The sequence below is a fragment of the Pyrgilauda ruficollis genome, unplaced genomic scaffold (genome assembly GCF_017590135.1).
Source record: "Pyrgilauda ruficollis isolate IOZ18807 unplaced genomic scaffold, ASM1759013v1 scaffold11, whole genome shotgun sequence".
Lineage (NCBI taxonomy): Eukaryota > Metazoa > Chordata > Aves > Passeriformes > Passeridae > Pyrgilauda > Pyrgilauda ruficollis.
Genome location: NW_024509210.1, coordinates 377,907 through 399,896, shown reverse-complemented (window position 1 = coordinate 399,896; position 21,990 = coordinate 377,907). Strand labels below are relative to the sequence as shown.

Below are 21,990 nucleotides of genomic sequence, written 5' to 3'. Positions count from 1 at the left end.
AAAAGTTAAGAGCAGTCTGTGAAGCTGTGCAACTCCTTGCCACAGGACATTGTGTGTGCTAGAAATGCATGTGGATTGAAGGAGAGATTTGGCAAAGCAGGGATTCATTACCTAGAAGCCACCTCTGGACCCTGGCGACTTCTGAGCTGGAAGTTGCAGGAGATTAAAGAAATTGCCTTCTGTTTCCTTCCATAGACATCTGTGTCTTGCTGCTGTGACAGGAGGGATGTGAATGTGTCCTAAAACTAAAAATACTACCCTGCAGGTGTGTGTGGATGGGAAGAATACATGTGAACTGGTCAAGTGGATGAGAGAGGGAAGAGAAGTGAAAGGGGTTCAAGGATCCAAAAGCTTTATAATTTTAAAGTGAGTGAAGGGCTCATAAATAGCAAGGGGAGAACGAACATGAGCAGGAACACTGATTTGGGAGGAGCTTGAAGAGTGTGGTGAATATCAAGATCTTGGTGCAGTGAAGGCATAGGTGGGAAAGAATACAATGTCCTCCACAGAGAACCTTTGTGGTTTGAAGGCTGCTTCTTTTGAACAGAAAACAGAGACAGGGTTTGGATATATTTTTTAAGGGATGTTTTAGGAGAGAGTCTGAGGAGTAGAGTCAGAAGGGCTCAGGTTCACCAGGAGTGTGGTACAAGGTGTGTGTTAGACACAAACACCATGGCTGCCCTGAGCTGACAGGGCCCATTCTGGCCCAGCACTGAATTCCTGCTGAGCTGATCAAAGTTCCAATCCACAGGCAAGTCTCCCACTTAACCATTTCTCCACTGCTTTGGGTTGGAGCTGAGGAAACGCCTCCTTTTCAGGCCAGTCAAGATGTCTCCTGAAAGCTAAACCTGTATTTACCTGTGCAAGATTGATGTGGGCCACTTGGAAATGCTCCCCAAAAGCCATCATCCTTCTCTGGAGCAAGGGTCAGATTTTCCTCTTGGCTGTGTTTCCTGGCACAGCAAGCCAGCTCTTATCTCCTCTTGGGCTCAGACATGTGTAACCTTTTGTTACATAAACTGTCCTCGGTCATGGTACGAGTCAGTGCCTTGATTTGCTGACCTGTTCCTGAGGGAGCTTCATCTCCTGGACTGCTTGGTGCCATCAGGAATTGGTAATAGCATATTCCTGCTGGTCCTTTGGACTCCTAAACTGGGGAGGGACAGCTATTGCCCTACATCACTGGATCTCTGTCTTCAGACTAAATTTGGTAAATGCTGATGATGATTTGGAGGAGACTCTCATCTAATGAAGGGCTTGAGTGTGTGAGCTGCAGCCCCTTCCCTGGCCACGCTCCAGCCCCTCCAGGGCTCTCTGGCCAGGAGGGCCCAGGACTGGACACAGCCTGGAGGTCCCTCAGCAGGGCCAGCCCAGGGGACAGGCCCTGCCCTGGGCCTGTGGCCGCCCCATGGCTGGCACAGCCCAGGGGCCCTTGGCCTCGTGCCCCCCTGGGCTCCTGTCCAGCCCTGGCACAGCCCCCAGGGCCTTTCCCCACGGGCCCTTTCCAGCCCCTCTGCCCAGCCTGGAGCTGCAGGGCCTGGGCTGACCCCAGGGCAGGACCTGGCTCTTGGCCTTGCTGAACCTCACTGCGTTGGCCTTGATCAAAACTTGGACAGAGTTTAGGAAGCTGCTTTTAAAATGTCTGTACCAGCCTGAAATTCCCAAAGAGTTTTTTCTCAGGGGCAACACAGGCTCAAGGTGTCCTTCAGCCATGGTCCCTGGCTGCTGTGTCATGCGTTGGTGCTTTGTTTTAAAGCACAGCCTCTTGCTCATCCCTTCCACTTCTTTTCTTTTGTAGCTCCAAACCCATTTCTTCACCTTTGATTGTCCAAGTTGGGCACGCAGAGACCCTCCAGCCCCTGCTTGCCCTGATGGGTTACTTCAAAGACGACGAGCCTCTCCTGGCCAACAACTACGCGCGGCAGGCGCAGCGGAAATTCCGCAGCGGCCGCATCGTGCCTTATGCCGCCAACCTGGTGTTCGTGCTCTACCACTGCGACCACGTGAACGCCTCCCAGGAGGAGTACCAGGTGCAGCTGCTGCTCAACGAGAAGCTGCTGCCCTTCCTTCACTCCAACGAGACCACTTCCACCTACACGGACCTCAAGGACTACTACAAGGACCTCCTGGAGAACTGCCACTTCAAAGAGGAGTGCGAATTGCCCCAAGTCAATGTCACTGCTGTCGATGAGCTGTGAGGGAATGAAGTGGAGCAGGTGTTCTTCAGATTGGTCTGGGTTCATTTCCACAGGTGTTGGGAACAAGCACTTTGGATGATTTGCTGCTGCTGTGTTGACTTTCTGACTTTGCAGATTTGGGGGGTTGTCTCAGCTCAGTGCCCTGGTTCTTTGTTGCATAAGCACAACTGCATAAACAACTGCTGTCACAGGGAAGTTGTAACAAATGCGTGATGCAAGACACAACTACCTGTGTGTTTATATGTGCAAATAAGCAGATTTCATTGGTCACTGCTGTTATGAATGGGCTATAGATGGATTTAAGAGCTGGGGCAGCTTCTGTTTTATTGCATCTGAAGGTGGTTGGACTGATTCAATGTTGCTTTCTGCTGCCTGTGTTTCTAGCTGCTGTTTTCCTGTGCCACGCATGAAATATTTCAAACCTTTTTTTGATCCTTTTCTCAAGCTTCTAGAAGGGAGAAGGTACATAGTTCTTCTCCACAGCTGAAGAACTTCTGCCTGGACAGCACCACTTCTATTTTGGGCATTTGAAAGCAGGAGGAGTTCCTGCATGCATCACCTGCTTGAAAAGGGGCAAGGAATTAAAAGTCTTAAGGTCATCATTGACCCACCCTGCATAGCAAGTTAGTCTCCAGGGTAAGTAAATTATCTTTAAAAAGAAGTAGGAAAAAAAAGCAATAAAAGTGAGGGAGTGGAAGGTAGCCACTCTTCCTTTTATGTGCTCTGGGAAATGCAGCAGTTATTGTCTAAATACTCTGGAGTGTCCTTTCACTAACACCATCAATTTCTGGTGTTATTTGGGCCAGGCATTCAGGTTAGGCTGTGTCATGGCTCTCAATCTCTTGGTCCTGGCCAGGTGCTGACAGTTTCCCTAGGAGCTTTGGCTGGAAAGCACCTCTGATGTCTCCAGCCTCCTGCTTGAACTGGAATTGCTGCTAACTCTAAACCCCGTTTTTTGAACTATATAAAGATTGGGCTGACTTGACTGAGGCTTGACTTCTGCTAACTTTAAAGCACCAAACAAGCAGCCAATTATGTAGGCCTTACACATTTGATGTGTCACCTTGCTTTTGAAATGCAGCTGGTTTTAGAGAGGTGAATGGCGTAGAAGGACTGGTGATATTTTAAAGGAAGTGCACTTTAAGTATTTTAGAGCTCTGCAGTGTGACATTAAAAGGAAAACTGAAGATAGCTGATGAGAAATGTCTGAATGAAGTCAGAAAAAGATTCCTTCATCCCCTGCAAGGGAATAGCTGACCAACTTGGCCCAAAGCAAGTGAGGGTGTGCATTTATGATGCTGGTAGCTCTTGAAGTGTGCATTCTCACCATCTAACAAGCATTCAGAGCTCACCCTGTAAAGTGGGGTTTATTTTGCTGTGTTTCCTGGGTAGGAGGTGAAGTGATTACCACAGCATAGCCTGCAGCAGTTGAGGGTATAAGTGTCTATAGTGCACCTGATAAGTCCTTTTTGTAGGGTCACCCTCAGAACTGGGAACTTAACTGCTGCAAAAACAAACAGAAAAAAGCCAAACTTCAAGTTGAGAAGTTGCACTAGTGTAACTAGTGTGGGTTTTTAAAACTGTGTTCCTGAAGACTCATCCTTTGGTCACTCTTTTCTTCTTAATATACCTTCTATAATAGCACTTCATGTTTACATGCTGTAAGTTAAGGAGCAATTGAACACCTGGTTTTTGCTGCTCTGAGTTAAGGGCATTTCCCTACCTGTGGTTGTAGGGCCCTGTTTGATTAGTGCACCACTTGCTGCAGAGACCACTGAAGATACTGATTCAAATATTTCAGCACTTGCCTGTGTCAAATCCACAGCTCTTTCTGAAGTTGGGGAAATGGTTAGGGAGGAGTTCAGTGCTGCAACAACCAGAGGAATATAGGTCAGGATAATTGTCAGCCCCTGCATATGACTACTGCTCAATCACCTTTGCATGTCTCCTTTTTCACATGATCCTACCTGGAGACTAAGTCAACTGATGGAAATGGTTGTGACAGATCCCAGTTAAGCACTTTATTGCAACATTTGAGTCAGGCTATAAAGAAATGAGCCTTTGTTTAAAGGCGGTTAAGTTTGGAAAGAGCAGATATGAGAGTGAGAAAATCCACCTTTGAATAAATATTTTTTTTCTGTGAGTCAGTGATGATTCATGAACAGAAGGGATGAAAGCCTGACTATGTGAGATGAATGGAGGATTCTGTTGTCAGTTCAGCAAGACTGATTTTAAGACATCACATTTGTTAAAAGATACATCCTTCTTCCTTATGGAGGGAGGAATACCTTGCACTTGACTGTTTTTCTGATTGTGGGCCAGGTGAGGTGCAGGAACCAAAAAACTCCTGTTGTGAAGTAGCCTTTGTGCATTAGCAGGTTGATGGTATGTTTAAATTCTGTGGGTGATGCCTCAGAAGCTGTTCCCTATTTCACCTTGGAGCCTGGGTCCCTCATACGCCCTGTAACAGATCTCTCTTCAGGGGCTGTCAGCAATTAACTGGAGAGGAAAATGTGCTGTTTTCGCTCTGATCTTTGTTTAGAGAATGCTCTGACTCACTCCTTCGGCAGAATTAGAAGCTCAGTGTGGAAATTTTACACCATTGTGGCACTATAGAAGTGTTGGGACATGTAAATACTCCAGGCACTTACTCTGGTTCTTAGCGCTGGGGAGGTGACTTCACTCTGCTCCTTTTGTCTGATAAACAAAGACATTTGTTTAGATATTTTAAAGAAACTAAAATGGATCAAAATACTTTCCCAAAGTTGTGCACTAGCTCAGTATGCAGTGTTTGATCAGGCTGCCACATCTCCTGGCAGTGCACATTCCCACATCCTGCAAAAGTCCTGCAAGACAAATAATGCTTTCTCCTCCTTCCTGTGGCTCTGGAGGCCTCATCTCAGACATCTGTCAAGGACTCTCTCTGCAGCCTTTCTGCAACTGGAAGCTTTCACTGATGGGAAATACCAACAGTGTTCTGGTATGCTGGCCTGCAGTGTGTGTGAAGTACATTTTAATTTGTGAAATGGTTAATCTTTCTGGCAAGTGATTTTTTTCTGTCTAGTAAGAGCTGCTGTTGTTCTGGTTAGTGTGGAGCTGTCAAATGCAGATTTGTAATGATCTGGTACTAACTGGATGAATTTGGAGAACTTGAAATGTGGATTTTTAGTGCTGTGAAATAAAACTGCACACTTTCTTTATCTGTTTTCTGAGCAGCAATAATGACATGATCTTTGGAATCATGGTTTTGTTTGTCTTAAAAATATATTTGGGAGGTTGCTGTTACCTGTGTTGGTGTCTCTGATTATTTTAAGTCATCTGATTTCTTGGTGGTTAATAGAAAATGCCTTAATTAGACAAAAACCTAACCTTAATTAGGTTTTTATGCTCACTTTTTGAGGGGACTAAAGATTTACTCTTGTTTCCAGAATCTCTGGATTAAAAAGCAGCAATAATTTCCTGACAAGGTTTTTGCAGATGCAAAAAGGGTGCAGTGGCTGGGATGGCATCATCTTCAATTGAGAGCTGTTTCTGCATTTTCTGTGAAGGATTATTGGTCTGTAAGACAGCTGGGAATGGAAAACAACAGAGGATGTTTTGTTTAAAGCAGGGAAAAGCCCCCCAAACTGCAGTCACAGGCAAAGAGGGAAATGCCTCTCGAATGAAGACACCACATAGAACCCTGGGGGAAGGAACGCAGTCACCACCATCCATCTCCCCTCTCCCTGTTTTCTGGGTCTTTAATACATTAAAGAGTTATTTATTGTCTAACTCTTCAAAGGAAGAGGTAGTATTATCAGGTGCTGCTGAGGCAGGAGTAATGGCTTATCTTTAAAGTGTTACATTCTTGCTTTCCTGGGCTTCAAATTATAGATTTTCTCCTGACCTGACTGGCCTGGAGTGAAGGTCAGGACTGAGGAGGTTGAGGCTAACAGCGTGTGGTGTTCATGGTGGTAGACTCATTCATTTATTTAATTTAACAATTCCTTTGACTTTCAGGGGACCATTGTTTCTCTGACATTCTGCTGAAAGGTTGGAGCACGCCTGTTACTGTGTTCAGTTAACAGAAACAAATCCTTTATCTTTAAGGAAAGGATTATTGTGGAAGAAATAGTATGGAGGGAGCAAGGTGAATTTTGCATTATTTATTTAGGGGTCAGAAAAGCTCTGCAGGCTTGTCCACATTAGTGACCTGTAGCTCTCAAATGCTTCCCTGGCTGTGATAAGAAATCCTGAACCTCTTACAGAAACAGAAGGTGCCCAGGTGATCTGGGAACCACTCCAGAAAGAGGATCCAGGTGGGATCAGGCTCAAGGTCCTTTGGCCTGGTGTCCTCTGGCTTTTGGTGGGACGTGGTGCCTTAAGCGTAGGGACAGAGCAAACATTCCCCATCCACTCCTGATTGTGGCTACAGGGGTTTTGAGCTAAGGACAGTGGATTTGTGTTTAGGTTTATGTATTTCTCTTAAGGAATTTATCTTCTACACAGCTCTCCTGGCTTTCCTAACCCAAAGGCAGGATTCTGCCCCTCTGCCTTGCTCAGATGAAAACCCACTTGCAGAGCTGGCCCAGCACAGGAGGGACCTGGAGCTGTTGGAGAGAGTCCAGAGGAGACACCAGGATGGGCAGAGGCATGGAGCAGCTCTGCTGGGAGGGAAGGCTGGGACAGCTGGGGGTGTTCAGCCTGGGGATGAGAAGCTTTGGGGTGACCTCACTATGGCCTTCCAGTGCCTGAAGGGTCTGCAGAAACTTCGAGAGAGATTTTGGACAAGAGCCTGGAGTGGCAGGATGAGGGGGAATGGCTTCCCACTGCCAGAGGGCAGGGATGGATGGGATATTGGGAATTAGGAATTGTTCCCTGGCAGGGTGGGCAGGCCCTGGCACAGGCTGCCCAGAGCAGCTGTGGCTGCCCCTGGATCCCTGGCAGTGCCCAAGGCCAGGTTGGACATTGGGACTTGGAGCACCTGGGACAGTGGAAGGTGTCCCTGCCATGGCAGGGGTGGAATGGGATGGGCTTTAAGGTCCTTTCCAACACAAACCTTTCTGTCATTCCATGCCTTGCTTTGCAGCGGGATGAGGTGGATGCTGGAGCTTTGGGAAGGTCCAGCTCCTCTGATCTGAGTCTCCTGCTAGACTGGAATTTCAGCCACGTTTCCAAGAGCTGTGATTTGAAAACAGCAAGCTGAGAGCTTCCAGCATTCTCAGTTAGCAGAGTTAGTTACCATATGCAAATGGTGAGGCTTGGCATGTGTTCTGGAGCAGCTCTTGTGATACTGATCTTGTTTCAGTGCTGTTTTCCTCAACACCAGCAATTCATCTCATTCCTTGGAGCGCTTTTATTGGGAGAGGAGTTAAACACTTGACCTCTTTGCATCATACTTGTGCTGCTTGTGACTTTGATTTTCTTTTCCCCACACGGGAGGGGCTCATCTTGCTTCTTTATTCCTTGTGCTGAAGTTATTCTTTTCTCCTCTTTGCTACTTTGATTTTTGGCTTGGTTTTACCCTGTGCCTATAAATATATTTCCTGGGCCACACTTGCACACACTGTTCAAGGTGAGGCTGAGCTGTTGACTTGAAAAGGAGTGAAATGATAATTCTTGTGAACTTTTCTAGGTTTTTATTTCACACTTCCCCCACATAAAATAACATCCCAAAGATGTCCTCTGTGTATGATGTATTGCTCCTTCTTGCTATTAATGCTATTTCCTGCTCTCTGTGGATTTTGGTTGCCTAAAAATACTTCTGAAAATTGGAGCAACTTTCTAATATTTATGAATGTGCAACATCCTGTATTTTTTAATTATGCTTGTTTGAAATGAATCATTGGTTTGTTAGAATAATATACAAAGGATGAGGTAGAGGGAATATTTTCAAACAATCAGATAGTTCTGCCCTAAGCACAGGGAGGTGGCTCTTGATCCTCTGTGATCCCACCTTTGTGCTGGATCAGCCAGGACAGAGTTGGCTTTCTGGGCTACCAGGTCATGTCCAGCCCCTCATTCACCTATCAAACTAAAAAACCCAATCCCCTGAGCTCCAGTTCCTGGTTCATGTGCCAGAAGGGAGATGTGAAGCCCTCAGGGGTTTGGTTTGCAGCCTGTAATGTTATACTCACCCTTTGTCTCCCTGTTGTGTCCTGACAGTCATTGACCTGATCGCTCTGGAGATGCCACTTGCATCTCATCTCAGTCTTGGCTTTGCCAGATCTGATAAGTTGGTCCCTCTCCATCTCTCCTCCTCACCTGACTTATTTCATGTGTGTGCTGGCTTGTTTCACTTCAGTTCTTTTGAACTTAATGACCACCATTGTACTTGGTTTTCCAGATGAGGTCCAACAAACAGCTCGCTGCTGGCAGGGAGATCTCCCTACCTTTTTTTCTCAGGAAGGTTAATCATTAGGCCAGTGAGGTTTTTATATTTATTTGGTTGGTCAGGGGCTCTTTTCTGTGGCCCTGTAGAGGTTTATGCTCTGGTTCCCATCTTCTGCTAGAGAACTTTCTCACCAGATGCCACAGGTCATGTCTTGCACATGGATTTGTGTAGAGCAAATTGCATTTTTTGCAATATAAAGAGTGTTGCTAACTCCATCCTGCATTTCTCTGTTTGCCTGCATGCCTGCTGCTTTTATTATCCAGGACCTGCTTCCCCAGGGCCTCCTGCTCCCGGCCCTCTCAAGCATGAAGCATATGCAAAATCCTGCTGGGTCTTGGCCTTGCAGGAAAGCCTTTGGGGTTCAGATTTTATCTCCCATAACCCAGAATTACCAGGCTGTTCTTCAGCCCTTGTGGGCCTTGGTGTGGCAAAGAACAGCACATCTTTCCTCTGTAGGGAATGCAGCTCTGCCCTGAGCCTACCAGGAGGATGTTTGGGTTTCCAGGGGTTGATTATCCCTGGGGATAATCAGGAGGATTCCCCTTTGCCTTTCTTCTCCTGGGTTTGAAGTCATGTGAGATGGATCCTCCAGTGTTCCCATGGAGCAGATCTCCCCTGTCTCCATCCGCTTCTTTTCCAGGCAGAACTGGGAGCAAATGCCACTCCCAGCATGCCAAGGCCTGACTGCCCTGTGCTCTGTGTCTCTGCTCGGGCAGGAAAGAGCTGGTGACTCAAGGGGCTTCTTGATAGGCTCAGGTTCTTTCTTTTCTTTTCCTTTCCCCCCAGGAGGTGCTGCATGTGTTGATCAGCCCAGTTTTGGGCACAGGGCTGGAGTTGGGTGTCAAAGCCAAATCTGGGGGCGTGCTTGGAGCTTCCAGCTGGATGAGGCAAGACAAGGAGCAGCAGAGGTTCATGTGACCTACTTGTTCATCTCTCACACAGCCTGCAGAGCAGAGATCTGGGAAATGAGAAGTTATTTCCATCCTGCACAGAAATGGAGAGCTTTCAGGAGCTTTGAACTCTGTCATGGTTATTGGGCCACTTTGCCCAGAGAAGCTGTGGCTGCCCCTGGATCCCTGGAGGTGTTCAAGGCCAGGTTGGACAGGGCTTGGAGCAGCCTGGGACAATGAAAGGTGTCCCTGCCCATGGCAGGGTTGGCTTTAAGGTCCCTTCCAAATCAGTGCTTGAATAAAGCACCCAACACCTGTCACAAACAGTAAATATCACCCTGATTTTTTTAAAGCTTATCACCTCTACCTAAGACTGGCTTTTCTATGAGAGTGGTAAAAAGGCTTCTCTGGATTATTCTAAAAATAGCAAAATTGAGATTGAGTTTAGCAAAGCAGAAGAAGTTTCCCTTCACATGGTTTTCCTGTGAGAAACCATGAGAAACCTTTTTTTAGTTGGTGGCAGCACACATCTGTCATGGTTGACAGCTTGTCTGGAAATCTGTGTGACAAATCCCACTAGGGAATGGCACAGGGGGAAAAGTGCTACAATCCAATAGTCTGTTGCAGATCCTAAATCTGCTTCTGCACAAGAGTGAAAACAGGTGAGGACCATGGGTTTTTCCCTGTGCTGCCTGGAAAAGTGCTTGGTGCTGCTGCTCACAAGTGCCTGGAGATGGAGGGAGTGACAGGTAGGAGCTGCTGTCACAGCTGGCTGCTTTGTAAAAGGATTAGGATGAAATTAGACTTCAAAATGTGATAGGAGCTGACTTCTCTACCTGTCTGGGCTTGTTCAGCTCCAACACTGCCTGGCCCTGGAGAGGCTGGGTTTTAAATTGGCCGTTCCTTAACTGATTCTGCTTCAATCACCACTGTCCTGGTGGCAGTTTTAGCCTGCCTAGTATCTCTGTAGATATCTTTGGCCTTTTTTTCTGCCAGCCTGCTTTTGGAAGAAGACGTACATGGTTTCTAATCTGACTTCCTGAGTTCCCAGGTTACTGTAGGAAAAGTGAGTCTGAAAAAAATTTCAGGAGCTGGGATTTTTATTCTGGTATTGTAAAAGGAATGAGGTAGAGATATGGGTCAAAGTCTGTGATAGGGATAAGAAATTGCACAGGGCAAAGGCAACAGGCCTGTAGTAGATAATTACACTCAATAAATAAATACCTTTACTGCAATATGACACACCACAAAAGGATAAGAATCCTTGTTTTGCTTCCAAGCGAAGATACCTGTAAAATCAATATTCCCTTCCTTGTAGAGTGTTGTCCAGGCCCTAGTAGGGATATATATTTTATATCTTGGAGCTGTGGTGTGCAATCAGAGAGCATGAGATCTGTCTGCAAGTGGGAGCTGGGATTGCTCTGGGTTCTGTGGAACTGGCAAGGAAACCTTGAAGGCACTACAGCTTTGTAGACAGGCAAAGGGAAAATAGAAATATGAATACAAAAAAAAAAAAAAAAAGAGAAAAAAGAAATAACTAAAAATAGGTTTCTGAGAAAAATCAAGGACCCCTGTCAGAACTTAGTCTACAGATCTGTTGGGCAGAAGCTGATGCCCAGCCATTGCCCTGCACAGGAGGCACAACTTCTTCCCTGGGCAGTGCCCAGCCCTGAGCACATTGCCCACACAGCCTGGGGGCTCTCCTCCCTGGGGCTGTGGCAGAGCTGTGTGCACACAATGCTGTGCCCTGTGCTCTGGGATGGCCCTGCTGCAGCAGGGAGGTGACACCAGCTCCCACTCAGCTCCTTCTGCTTCAGCCACCTGGGATCCTGTACTGAGCAGTGCTTGGAGAACAGGACACGTTTGTAGCCACCCTAAAAATATAAGTGACAGAAGCAGCTGTGGGATTGATTATTTTGCATTTTTACCGTTTTCCTCATGATTATGGGGATTTGGTCTGTGTGGGATGCCATCCCAAGGCTGGACCAGTTGCACTGGGATCCTTCAGAACTGTCAGTGCAGCCCAGAGGGTGTGTGGGGAAGCAAGATCCTGCTGGGGAGCAGGAGTGCTTGTGTCACTGGGGCATTAAAAACCTGGCCTGGGTTGTTTAAAGGGAGCTCTGCAGCACTATGAGAAGACCCAGGTAGATGCAGAGCTTGTTCCTGCCTTGGGCTCCTCTCTCCCATTGTGAAATCCTGGCAAACTGGTTTGGAACTCAGTTTCTGGCTGTAGCAGTCCCCAACAGCCATGGGTGTTGCCAGTGCTGGAGGCTTCAGTGGCTGATTTCTTGTCACTTCTGGAGCTCTTGTTCTCTCAACCAGCTTTCTGAAAGTTGGGGATGATCCCAGCTGTGTGTTTGAATTATGGAACAAGGAAAGGGAAAACGTTTCCTGTTCTCATTAAGGTCCTGATTGCTGACTCCAGGAGGTAATGCCCTTAGCTGGGATCTCTGGTGCTTCCAGCAATCTGTACTTGGCTTTCATGGCTTATTTCTGATTTGACATTTCACAAGTGAAGCTCTAGGGCTGCAGATCCACCCTTGACTTAAACACAGAATTCAGCCCTCTTTGTGCAAAGGGTGAAAGGTGAGGTGGATAAGCTGGAAGTGCTTGTTGGGGCAGTTCAGTATCTGTGGTATCTCTGCAGGCTGATGCCAGAGGAGTTACATGTGTTCAGGTGGGGAATATTCAGATTTCAAAGGTAGCTAATGCACCAGGGACAGGATGAGCAGAGTTTGTCCCACTCCCAGTGACTGCAGGCTGCTTCGTTAACTGGGTGACAGCTTCCCCTGGCACTTTAAAAAACAAAGCCAGAGAATCTGAGAAGAAATGGTGCTGAAGGCAACAACCGTGTCTCCATCACTTGAAAAACTAAGCAAGGCACTGAACCTTGATCTGCAGGTTCCCTGGTGCTAGGAAAGCAAATTAACAAGAGCAGAGGCAGCAGCAGTGGAGTAGTTTGAGTGCAGGGAGTAGTGGAGTGCTTTTCCACCTAGCAGTCGTCAAATCAGGGAATTCCTGCAAGCATTTCAGAGCATAGTTGTGCACCTTCAGTGACCTTCCCCCTGTGTCTTCCCTGTGGGAGAGCTCTGCCAGGCACAGCCCTCTCCTCCCAGGGCATTGCCCTGAGGCTGCAGCACTTCTGGGGCTGACACCTCAGAGCAGAAGGGATGTGGTCTCTTCATTTCCACCTTGTAGGTGGCAGAAGGTGCTGGTGAAGCTATCCCACTGGTCGTGGCCAGCTTGGGAACCTTGACATGAGTGTTGGTGCTTTGAGGCAATTTCTTGGCTAATGCTGGGACAGGAATTTGGGCTAAGAAGGTGATTTGGAATGGGGAAGATGGATGGAGCAAATGCTTCACAAGCAGCTGCTTGCTGGGCCTATTTGGGGGAGTTATGTATGGATTCTGCTCTCTGTTAGTGTAGCAGCTTGCACAATGGGCTCCTGAGAGAGTTTTCTCCAGGGATTTATTGTTTCTTTGAGATCAGGGTGTCAGGGCAGTACAGACCTTGTAGGAAAATGCTGAATCCCAGTGCACAAGGGCAGGTCACAGGGGCATGACTTTCTTTTGTCCTTCCCAGTAAGGAGAGGGATCCCAGTTTTCTCCTGTAAACAGAGCGAGAATCCCCACAAATAAAAATATTCCCTGTAATCATAAAATCACTGAATGGTTTGAGTTGAAAGAGATCTTAAAGCTCATCCAATTCCACTCTGTGCCATGGGCAGGGACACCTTCCACTGTCCCAGGTGGCTCCAAGCCCCATCCAACCCAGCCTTGGGCACTGCCAGGGATCCAGGGGCAGTTCCTGCCTGCTTTGCTGGGATGCTGCTGCATGAGCAGCCTCATGGCTGCATGAGGCTGAACCTCTTGTTCAATAGCCCAAGAAGTTCTTTGATGAAAATTGTCACTAATTTGTGTGTCTCTTGAGGTAAGCTAGATTATTTTTCTTCCTTCTAATTGTTTCATCAGTTACTTCCTCGAAAAGCCCCACACAAATTAAAATTTGTGACACTATCCAAATATATTTGGTTATTATAACTTAATGTAATAAAAGTTCACGCCATTCTCTCCATTGTGCTTGGGAAAAATAGGTGAAAAATAGATGAAAAACCCTTGGAACTCTTATACACAAAATATTATTTGCTCCAATTCTCAGGAAGGTTATCAGCAGTCAGTTTAATTCCTAGAAGGGAAATAACTTTGATGAAGTTAGAAGTGAAGAATGATGCAACAAATGGAGATAATGTTGACTAATTTTCTGTCTCACTGATAGGTATCTAGGGGAAACATGGAGGTGTTACATGCTCTGGATGCTAATTTTTCAGTTACATTGTAACATTTGTTTTCTGTCTTTCCCCTTCCCTTTCTATAGCTCACTTTTAATGAAAAAAAAATATTTTCCTTCAAAAATGCCCTCTCTAGAACCAGTTGTGTGTCAGGCCAAGGTGGTTTAGAGTGGTCTGTTGTTACAGAAGACCTTCTTTGTGCCTCTTCTTCTTCACAGTCCCCTTGGTGCTGCTCCTTGTTCTTCAGTGAATGTGTTTCCCTGCTCGCCTTGGTCTGTTGGGCACCTTTTCCACCCTTCTGCTTTCCTGAAGGTTCAGAAAGGCAAGGTAATTCACAAAGATGTGAATTTAAGTGTACCAGAATGGACTTTTCCAGTGGATATTGTTTTCAGCCTTCTTTCCCTGTTCTTCCAATCTTGCTGTGTTGTTTCTATGGCAGAAATTTAATCTGCCCTTAATTGAGGAAAACAATATGAGGAAAAGCAAGGAATGAGTGATGCTCAAAAGCAAGCCCGGTACTATTTAGCTGAGTTAATCCCAAATGTAATGCCATGGGTTTAACTGGAATTACACTGGGGATTAGTTCAGCTGATAGCTGATCACACTCTAATAGCTGCCTGGCTTTGGGAATTGGTTGAGCAGGTGCTGCTGCCTCCTTCCAGCCCCATTCCTTCACGTCCATGTTTTCCCACAGTGGACCCTGTTCTTCCTGCAGTGAGACCTCATTTGAGGAACCCCATTTATCTCTTCACTGCTCCCTTGGGGTTTTCCGTTTTCTGTTTTAAGAATTCATCAGAAGAATGAACTTTAGGGAGCATTGCAAAATCCCAGCACCTTTTTCCTTTTCCTTCAAGGGGCTTCATTCAGGACTCAGGGCATCAATGACTTTAAACTCTGCTGGAATGAAGGACAGAGATGAAACAGGAATATTTTATGGACTGCTGGTGATCATGTGCTGAAGAGTTAAAGTAGGCTCAGCATATTGGACCTGGAGGGAGCCTTTGCTCTTGCAGGCACGATGAGAAGTGAGGTATCTCCTCCTAGAGGAGAGGCAGCACAGTTGGCACAGCCATCCTTGTGGCCCTGGGATGGATCCATGGATGGGTATGGAGCAGGAGGCAGTGGTCCAGGAGGACAAGTGCCATGCTGGATGGCACCGTTCACCCTCAGATGCAGAATTACCCACCCACCCACCAGGATCTTCCTTTCTCTGTCCCTGGCTCACGGGCCATCCCAGGGTTGTGCTGTGGTTTCTCTTCACCAGGGCATTGCCTCTCCTTTCCTCTGTTTCAGCAGAGTTCAGGGAGCTGAGCTTTTCCAGCAGTAGAAAACGGAGGATTTGGGGCAAAGCTGTCAGTCACAGGATTCTCTTCCCCTCACCTTCTGCACTTGGTTTGCTGGGAGGCTCCTAGTGTTTCCTTTCATCTTTTTTTTGTATTTTGGCCAAACCCTCAGGGACCAGCCTCCAGCACTGTTTGTTTTAAATATCATTTTTATCATCATCATCCTCCTCGGGAGGTGCTTTTTCCTTCAGTAGCGTTGTGTGGGCTGCTGTTCCTCCTCCCTCTCCTCTCCCTGGCCGTGGCAGCAGAGTCCCAAGCGCTTCATTTCGGGCACTTTTCCCGGGCGGCTCTGTCGGAGCTCACCGTGCGCTCCCTGCCCGCTCCTGCGGGGGGTGAGGGCCGCTCCCCCCGGCCCGGAGCGCCCTGCCCGCTTCCCCCGGGGGCCGGGCCGGAGGAGGCGGCGGCGGGGGCGGGCGCAGGGCGAGAGGGGCCGGCCCAGGGCCGCGCTACGTGTCCCGCAGCCCTTATAGCCGCGGCCCGCCGGGCCCGCCGCAGCAGCACCATGTCGAGCCGCGAGCGCACGGTAGGGACGCGCCGGGGCGCGGGCGGCGGGCGGTCCCCCCGGATCCCTGCGGATCCCTGCCCCTCTCCCGCGCTGGGATCCGCGGCGTTCCGGCAGCGCTCGGGAGTTGGCCAGCCCATCCATCACTCGGGGCGGCGGGGATGGACGGGCGCGCTGAGCATCCTCCGCACCCCGCACCTGTCCCGCTGTGCCCCGCGGGTCCCCTCCAGGCACGGCCGGAGGTCCGGGCGGCGCTTGCCTCTCCCGTGGCTTTTTGGGTGTCCCCTGCCGCGGTCCCAGGCGGGAGAAGGAGTTGGCGAGGCGCTCACCGCCACCGTCAGGCTCTCAGCATCGCTGCGCAGCCAGCGCTTCAGAACGCGCGCGGCAAAGCAAAGGAATCATAAGTTCTGTTAGAAATTAAAATCGCAAATCGCAGCCGCAGCCAGACATCGCGTTCCGCTTGCCAGCTGCCCTCCCCTCCTCCTTGGGTCTGGGATGGGAGCTCTGGGTCCCTCTGGCTGCGCGTAGGTTTTCCAGGTTTTAAATCAGAACCAGAAGAAGTCTTGACGTAAGTTTTTCGGGTTGCTTTCTGCTGGTTGATTTGATGTTTTTCCCTAAGTTTGCCATAAACTTTTCCGATGGATTTGATGCATTTTGGACACAGTGGTAATCTGTCCGGGGAGGAATGCACCCAAACCCACACGGAACAAAGCGCGCCTGTGCAGCGGGGCGTTCTTGGAAACGCAAAAACCTGTGGTTTAGGGATTATTTCAGGCAGGGGAGGTGCGAGCCGTGAGCTGTGTATGGGAGTTCTGTTTATTGCTGTGACAGGAGAGAGGTATTGCTGAACTTCCAGAATAATCCCTCTCCTTTGCCTCCACCCTGGGCTGGAAAAATGACCTTTATAAGCGAGTTTGTGGCTGACCTTTGTGCCGTGGCTGTCAAAGCAGATGCTATCAGCTTGACAGCTGTAGGCGGGTTTTTGTGTGCTTATCTGCCAGGTATCCGATGGAGTGAGAAAAGGCGTGATTTCGCTAATTCCAAGAGGTTTGCGGAGTGATGGTGAAACGGTGATGTCCCATTAGTGATCTTCCCGTCCCTTGCCAGGAAGATGTGGTTGCACAGAGTGTAAAGGAACTTCTCTCTCCAAACTGCAACCTCAGCATCTTCTTGGTTTCAACCGTCTCCAGTTTATATCAAAGGCCAGGATAAGGAATTTCACTTTGTTCAGGATCCTTTGACCTTTTTTTGTGCCCACAGACCATTTGTCGTGACACTTTTTGTAGCTGCAACAGCCAGAGGTGTTCCATTTTAAAATGAAGAAACAGTAGTTTCTCCTGTTGAGATCCCTATTGATACAGCAGTAGGATCATCCTTCTGTTGCCCCTTCTTATTCCCCATTCTTCGTTCTCCCAGTAACACGAATCCTTGTTATTCCTAAAAATCCTTGTTGCTACTAAAACCTCAGTTTTATCACAGTTTCTTTGTCGCACAGGCCAGGTTTTGTGAGGCTGGATGGTGCCAGCTTTATTCTGAGGGGACATCAGATCTGGGTTTTGCAGGTGATGTTGATCAGCTGTCAGTTTTGGAAAAGCACAGCAGTGCTAGCTGTTGTGAGCTGGACCGCTGTGTTAATTGACAGTGCTCCTCATTTTACACATTGAATAACTAGAAGTCCAGGATTTAAATCCTAAATTCAGCCTGAGTGCTCTGTGGAGTTTGAATCTGGATTGAGGATGCTTTAATTGCACACCTATTTATTAATTGTTAATATGGTAAGGTGTAAAGAAGAAAACTTTTTTTTTTTTTGCTTTTGCATGTGTTGTCCTTAAAAATATGAGGACCAGAGTCTTGGTGTGCAGGAATCTCTCTTTGGCTGGCTAATATGGAAACACTTTGTGCTCTCTTCATTTCTGCTCACGACACTGCAAGAGGCATGAAGTCCTCTACGTGCCAGGCAGTGCCCTCCTGTTCCCAGCCCTCACTGACAGAAAGCATTTATTCCTGGCCAGTTTCAGGACTGACTTTTTGGGCAGTTCTGTAATGATGACCTTAGAGCCTCAACGTCCCTCACACAGCCCTCCTGTGTGCCTCAGTGGCAAACCCTGCTCTCAGGAGCAAGCACACGCTGAAGGGAGTGCAGTGAGGGAGGTTCAGCTGTGGGCCTGCCCTTGTTCATTGTGTGGGCTCTTGCACAGCGTGGCTTTCAGGGCTGAGGGCTTCTTTGAGCTCTGTGGAAAGAGCAGCTCCTTCTCCCCACGCACACCTGCGGTGCCGCCGGTATTTCCGCAGCTCGCTCCCCGTGCCCGCCGAGTGAGCGGAGTTTTCCTGACGGCCAGGAGGACACAGATGGTGCACTGTGCTCCAGGGAAGCTTGCCACGGAGCCTAGAGCCACAGCCCTGCCCTGGCAGGGTCACTGCCTGCGTGGCTTTGTGTCCCCAGGGCTGTGTGGAAAGTGCAGCTCAGCGCATCTCATGGGATGGAGGCATTGGGAGCCTTGCCCCCGGCCAGTGAAGTTTCTCTTCGGGTGCCCTTGCAGGTGCTTAGGGAGACTGAGATCCCAGTGCTGAAACTGCCTTTTTCAGAAGTGTTTCAGCTTCGTCACCTGCCTGGTCTGGCAGCAGCATCTCCAGGACTCTGGCTGGTGTGGCATCCCTGGCTCGCAGTGGGATGTGCTTCTGCAGCCCGGCGGGTCACAGAGCTGGAACTTCTGCTAGCTCACTTGTGTTTGTGTAGGGCTTATGTGCAAACGATGTGGGTTTATTTAAATTTATTTAAAGACAAGCAACAAACCCACAAGATCAAATCAACCCTGAGGAAAGAGGTTTAGTTTCTTTGCCTAAAAACTATTCTCGTGTTGAAAAAAACAGAGCTGCAGGGCAGAGTTCAGATGGACTCAGTGATACCCCAGGCAGAGCAGGAACATATGTACATCCCCATCGATTTAATTGCCAAGCAACAAGAAAGAAAAAGCTTATTAAAACACCCAAACCGTGCATTCATCACTCTTACTCTTAACTGTTGCCTTGAACATAAAGAGCAAAACAACTTGCAAGATGTTTATTTTCAAAGCAGTTCTGAGTAGCTCATCGCAGTGACACTGCCTGGGGGACAGGGCAGCAAAGCCCTGATGTCAGGGAGTTAGCGTGGCTTGCTCTGCGCTGAGTCACTCCATAAACTGAGTTTTCTCAAACTCATGTTTTCTCCAGCGAGTCACAAGCTGCTTGTTCTTACAGCATGATTTATTCTGTGGAACACAGTGCCCAGCTCATTGCACCATGACATCCAAAGGTGATTGTTTCCCAGCTGCTCATTGCATGCTTGGGATTTCTTGGTTTATTTTCTATTACTTTGTTTGCTTTATATCTCTTTTCTTCAAAGACCATGGAAAGGTGAGGTGATTAACTTCTGTTGCTTTGTTAATTATAACTTTCCCCCTTTTCTTCCAATTGCTTCACTCTTAGAAAGCTCCCTTTCCAGTCTCTTGCTGTTTCATTCACTCGGGCTGCCAGTGTGCCAGACCAGTGGTTAATAACCACACTCTGCTCCGTAAGAGCAGACAGGTTCAATTTGGGGGATTTCAGGGACGAAAAGCCAGGAAAAGTTGCAGGTTCTTAAAAATTAATACCTTCTCCTTTCCATGCCTGAGCCCTCCAGGGGCTGAGGAATTAAATAACCATCTTGGTGTGGTCTGAGCTCCTCTGCTGGTGGTGGCTGGAGTGGTGCTGCCATCCCACACTACCCAGACACGTGCACTGCAGCTGCAGCTTAGATTTAGGCCACGGAGATTTGGTTTTTCTGGAGGGTTTTCAAGACAAACGCTGGCATATTTGCCTTTTTTTTTTTTTAATTATTATTCTTTTAACTGGGCTGATGTTGATCCTGGAGGGTGCCTTTAGAAATGAAAAGCCCTTGCCTATCTGAAACCAGGTGTTTTAGATAAACTCACAGCTGTACGTGCCCCCAAAAGATAAGTGGCATGTAGGGCCTGTGTGAATGCTTGAACCCGTACTTTGGTCACACTGCTGGTACACTTTGCTTCTCAAAAATCCATTAAGAAAAAGGCTGTGTAATTCAGGTTGCCATTTATGAATTTGCTGTTATCGTGAGCGGGGTGTCACAGCTGAAGGGAGTGAGAAATAGCTCTTTAATGGGTTCACAGCTTAATCATTTCCAAGTGAAAATTTACACAGAGTGTATCATTAACAAAAGGAGGGATGCAAAAAAGCCCTGGCTGTGCGTCATGCCACAGGATGCTGGGAAGGTGGGATTTGCCTGTGGGGCTGGTAGTTCCTTGCTAGCACTGCCTCCTGTCCCTCCCAGAGTGGTCTTTGCTCCTTTGCTCACAGCTTGGCTCAGTTACAGCTCCATGTGTCAAAAGCTTTGTCTGCTGAGTGGGTGCCAAAATGTGTTTGGAGAGCAGAGCTTGAGGAAGGAGTTGTTTTACACAGATTTGATTTGATTTTCTGTTAGCTGCAGCACTTTGTGGGTTGTTGAGATGAGCTTTTTCTGTGCATTGCCAGAAAACAACCATCTGCACCTACATTTCCAAGACTTTCTGACCTGGAGGTCTTCGTGGCTTCTCTGGCAGAACAAAATGTTTTCTTCGATATCAAACTGTATTTTAGCTTCCCATTGTGGTGCAAAATGCGTGCTTGGGTGGGAGGTCATTTTTCAGGCCAGCCCTGCCCTTCTGATGGGAAGATCATTAGGCTGTGTTGCCAGTGAGCGTGGGAAGAGGGGGGAAAAGTCATTTTAGAGGAGGGGTTTTTTACAGGGCTGCTGTGTGGGTCTGAGCTGGGCATCTGCCTCTGGGCATGATGAGCAACCCCAGCCATGGCTGGGGCAGCTCACTGCATCTCTGGAAATGTTCATTGCATCTCTGGAAATGCTCATTGCATCTCTGGAAAGCTGATCTGAGACCCTGGGGATAGATGTGAAGGGTGTGGAGCTCTCAGAGGTGCAGCCTGAAGTCCAGGGGAGCTGCTCCTCAAACAAATGTCATTTTTATGTCTTAAATATTGTGGGAGCTGAAGTCTTCATCTGCTGCTGGTCTTATTCACCACTGCCCTTCTGTGGCTGTAAAACTGGGGGTGATGCCACCCTCTGAGAGATGCTGAGAGTCTGCATGAACTTTTGAGGGACCAATTAACAATAATCTCCAAGGAAAATCTGGATCTGTCCTTGGACCAGCCTTTGAGCAGTGTGGAATGACCAAGGGCTGTGCCTACACCTGTTTTAGGGAGGGGTAGGGGAATGCTGAGCAGCCACTCCTTCAGGAAGAGTCCAACATCCTTGGTGCTGGCTTAGGCCAGGGTCTAGGTAACCCTGTGTGCACTCACACATTAAAAACCCATCTTGCAGCTTGTAGGGCTCAGATACACAGGGAGATGGGGCAGGAAAACTTCATCCTCCTGAAGTCCTCAACTTGCACTTGTCTACTGCAGCTGGTTTTGTAGAGCAGCACATTCAGTGGTACAGCAGTGAAAACTGCCCTGTCTTCATCCAGCAGGAATTCTGAGGGGACTGAGGAGGTGCTGAGTGAGGGGAAAATCTGGCTCTGTCTGTCATTCCCAGTGGCAGCCAGGAAAGAGTTTATGGCTGGGACACCAGTGCATTGCCCCCCTTTCCACCGATTTACAACCTGAGATATCAGAGGCTGTGCCTTTCCTCCTGATAGTCCTTGATGAACTTTCCTTCCATGAATTCATCATAATGTTTTTTTCCAGCCTAGTGAACTTTTGGCCCGCCAGGCAAAGTTCCCCCATTTAACCATGTCCTGTGTGGTGCTTCTGGCTGAGTTCCCCATAGCTCGTTCCTGCCGCTGCTTTTGCACTTTGAAAACCCTAAAAAAGGTGCTGAGGTGGACAGAGGTGTCCTGTGGCCTGCTGGTGACCATTGACCACTGCAAAGTCAGGCACATGGGGCACAAGAGACCGGGTTCAAGGCTGGACATCCAGCCTGAGGCAGGGAGAGGCACCGTGTGGCCACACACCGAGAGCCCACCAGCCTGGTCTGGAGTCCAGCTTTTCCCTTTCTTCAGGCTGCCACCAGGTCCTGCAGAGGAAAAGCCTCACAGAAGAATGAGTTATTTTACAGAATCCCAGGATCCCTGAGGCTGGAGCATTTTAAAACCTGATGAAGCTGCTTGGAACAGATCCTCTGTAGCTCCTGCTGCTTGTGAAACCACTGGAACTTCTCTAAGGACTGAGGATTTTCTTTCCTGAGAGGGAAAAGGGTCATGGTAAAATGGGTTATCTTATCCCCATATCATTGTGACCTGTTCTGAGGTTTAGGGTGCCTGTCCTGCCACGGCAGGAGGTGGGACAAGTACATTTACCATAGAGAACCACAACCCACAAATTAAATTCCTGAATCTCATATTCAGGGGGAAA

General features: G+C 48.1%; 2 protein-coding genes across 3 annotated transcripts in view; both read left to right on the top strand.

Moving 5' to 3' along the window:
• The window catches only part of MINPP1 (multiple inositol-polyphosphate phosphatase 1), a 40,252-nt gene that overhangs the window by 11,722 nt on the left and 6,540 nt on the right, over positions 1-21,990 (top strand). The window contains exon 5 of one of the 2 annotated variants that reach the window (XR_005955611.1): positions 1,799-2,834. Coding sequence is in view for 1 of the 2 variants with exons in the window: in XM_041473373.1 (XP_041329307.1) it covers positions 1,799-2,198 (400 nt within the window). In the remaining variant the exon portion in view is untranslated. Of the gene's footprint in view, positions 1-1,798; positions 5,484-21,990 lie in introns of those variants that run through there. The other variant, XM_041473373.1, reaches the window with a different exon arrangement.
• PAPSS2 (3'-phosphoadenosine 5'-phosphosulfate synthase 2) overlaps positions 15,513-21,990 on the top strand; it is a 28,464-nt gene continuing 21,986 nt past the window's right edge. The window contains exon 1 of the mRNA XM_041473354.1: positions 15,513-15,615. Within this exon, the coding sequence (XP_041329288.1) occupies positions 15,595-15,615 (21 nt within the window). The 5' untranslated portion in view covers positions 15,513-15,594. The remainder of the gene's footprint in view (positions 15,616-21,990) is intronic.